This window comes from Primulina eburnea, chromosome 16 (genome assembly GCF_022965805.1).
Source record: "Primulina eburnea isolate SZY01 chromosome 16, ASM2296580v1, whole genome shotgun sequence".
Classification (NCBI taxonomy): Eukaryota; Viridiplantae; Streptophyta; class Magnoliopsida; order Lamiales; family Gesneriaceae; genus Primulina; species Primulina eburnea.
In genome coordinates this window covers 22,201,217-22,203,189 of record NC_133116.1, presented here as the reverse complement: position 1 = coordinate 22,203,189, position 1,973 = coordinate 22,201,217, and the positions used below count along the sequence as shown (strand labels likewise).

Here is a 1,973-nt window from a genome sequence, read left to right as displayed (position 1 = left end):
TTAAACTTTCACTGGATTTTGGGTGTGAAAATACGATGTCCCAACATTAGGTGGGGAAGAACCAGCTGGTATTTTTGACGGATCGAAAAATTATCTGACACACACGTTTATTTTATCAACTTAACACATATTTTACGTGATAAAAAAAGTATAGGTCAATAAAGCAAAAAATTAACTAGTTTTGACGGTTCTAATGTCAAGAAATAGTCTACGTAGTGGACTTTTGATGTTACCATATACAAGTGAATGGTCTATTCAATTTACCAGAAAGATATTCTCACTTTGTTGCCTAACTGTAACGTGACAAATTGAATCTCAAACCCCCATAACATTATATAATAATAATAATAATAATAAAATAATAATAACAGCAATAAAATTTTGTTTTCCAATACAAATCTTTATATTACGTCACCGAATCAGATATTATAAACCGTCAACTCTTATATCATCTCTACTCATTGGCCATTCAAAGACTCGCTTACCTATTTTCCCCAAAAAGACGATCCTTACTATCATCATTTAGCTCTGCAGACACGACGTCGTATTCTCGTGACACTCCCGCTATTCTCCTCTTTTTCTATTGTGATTCAAATTCTGCCTTCCTTTTTCATAACGAGCTTCTCCCCAATTCATCCCGAGATGGATCCATCGCAGATTCCATTAATTGAGAAAATTCTGAAGAATTCATGATTTAAGAACATTATTTGATGATTGGTAATATTGATTGTTAATTTTCTGTAAAAATGAACTGAATTATTTGGCATTGGAATATGTGCTGGTAATGTGGTACCTTTGGATGAAGAAGTGTAAGATCTCTTGCAATGGAGAATAGCGCCGAGGATTCCATCGTGCTGGTCCAGCAATGAGTCGTCTCTCCGGCGGTAAGATGACGTTGCTAACTCGATCGCCGCTTCTGGCGCCGTTGCTGACCAGCTCTTACCTAGATTTCTAGCCACAATCTTCAGATTACTCCTCGCTCTGTAACCGTCGGAGAGCTTCCGAGGAGACAGGTTCACCGGCGCGGTTACAGGAGAAGAGAACGGAGACACGGAATCCGTTACCTTCGCCTTCTTCGAAACCTTCACGTGGAAAGGTCTCATAAGTCTCAGATACATCGGGACCGATTTCTCCCGCGACACGTCTCCGGAAAGAGCGTCGGATTCGGATATTTCTTTCACGATTCTGCTTCTCAAACTGTGGTCTCTAGATAAAGCCGACGAGACAGACACTTCCTCCACCCTGCCGCATTTCGCCGAGAAACGATTGCTCCGTTCGACTTTTGTTGATTCCGAGAGCTGACTCAACGGGCTCGCCACCAGCTCTGCATTATTAGACTCCGGTTTCTGGCTTCTCGACGATTTTCTGAATCCTAACATGAAGACTTTGAACTTAGGAGTCGATCTGAGTAGAGTAACCGCCGGAGACAAAGGCTTCGAACTGATGAAATCATTTTTACTCCGCAAAACGTCGCCCGGGGATTCTATGAACTGAAACTCCTTCTTCAAACCAACCTCTCCGCCGCCGCCTCCTCCGATACCAGAAGGCGGTTCGAAAACCAAATCGAAGAAGGAATCATCTTCATCATCGGCGATGGCATTTCGCCAGAATTTGAGAATGCCGAGAGCTTCCATGTGTAGAGCTAGAAATCTATAGGATTATGGAGAGGAGAAAAGTAGCGTGGTAGAGAGCAAAATAGTTTGGTCATTTGTGGTTTTTATATTATTATTTTAAATCTTTTTTTTATTTTTTAAATAAAACATTTTATATTTACATATAAAAATCAAATTATTTCACAAATTATAATTAATTCAATAAAATGTAAAATTTAGGCTACGTTTGGTTGAAGGATAGAGTAAACTAATGATTAGTACGTAAATGATAAAGAAAATGATTGTGATAGGATTGTAATATATGGTGTAAAATAATATTATGTTTGGTAAGATTTTTAAGTGTAGGATTATTTTGAATTT

General features: G+C 38.7%; 1 protein-coding gene across 1 annotated transcript; it reads right to left on the bottom strand.

Moving 5' to 3' along the window:
• Positions 1-347: 347 nt before the first annotated feature.
• On the bottom strand, positions 348-1,677 carry LOC140816958 (membrane-associated kinase regulator 5-like). The gene is made up of 2 exons (XM_073176481.1): positions 794-1,677; positions 348-678 (listed from the first exon to the last, which is right to left on the bottom strand). Exons 1-2 carry the CDS (start codon positions 1,632-1,634, stop codon positions 611-613), a joined length of 909 nt encoding a protein of 302 aa, XP_073032582.1. The 5' UTR covers positions 1,635-1,677; the 3' UTR covers positions 348-610.
• Positions 1,678-1,973: the final 296 nt, after the last annotated feature.

Coding starts and splice junctions, on each gene's coding strand:
- LOC140816958 (XM_073176481.1), bottom strand. CDS start 1,634: ATGGAAGCTCTCGGCATTCTCAAATTCTGGCGAAATGCCATCGCCGAT. Junction 679..793: donor TTACACTTCTTCATCCAAAG/GTACCACATTAC, acceptor TGAATTCTTCAG/AATTTTCTCAATTAATGGAA.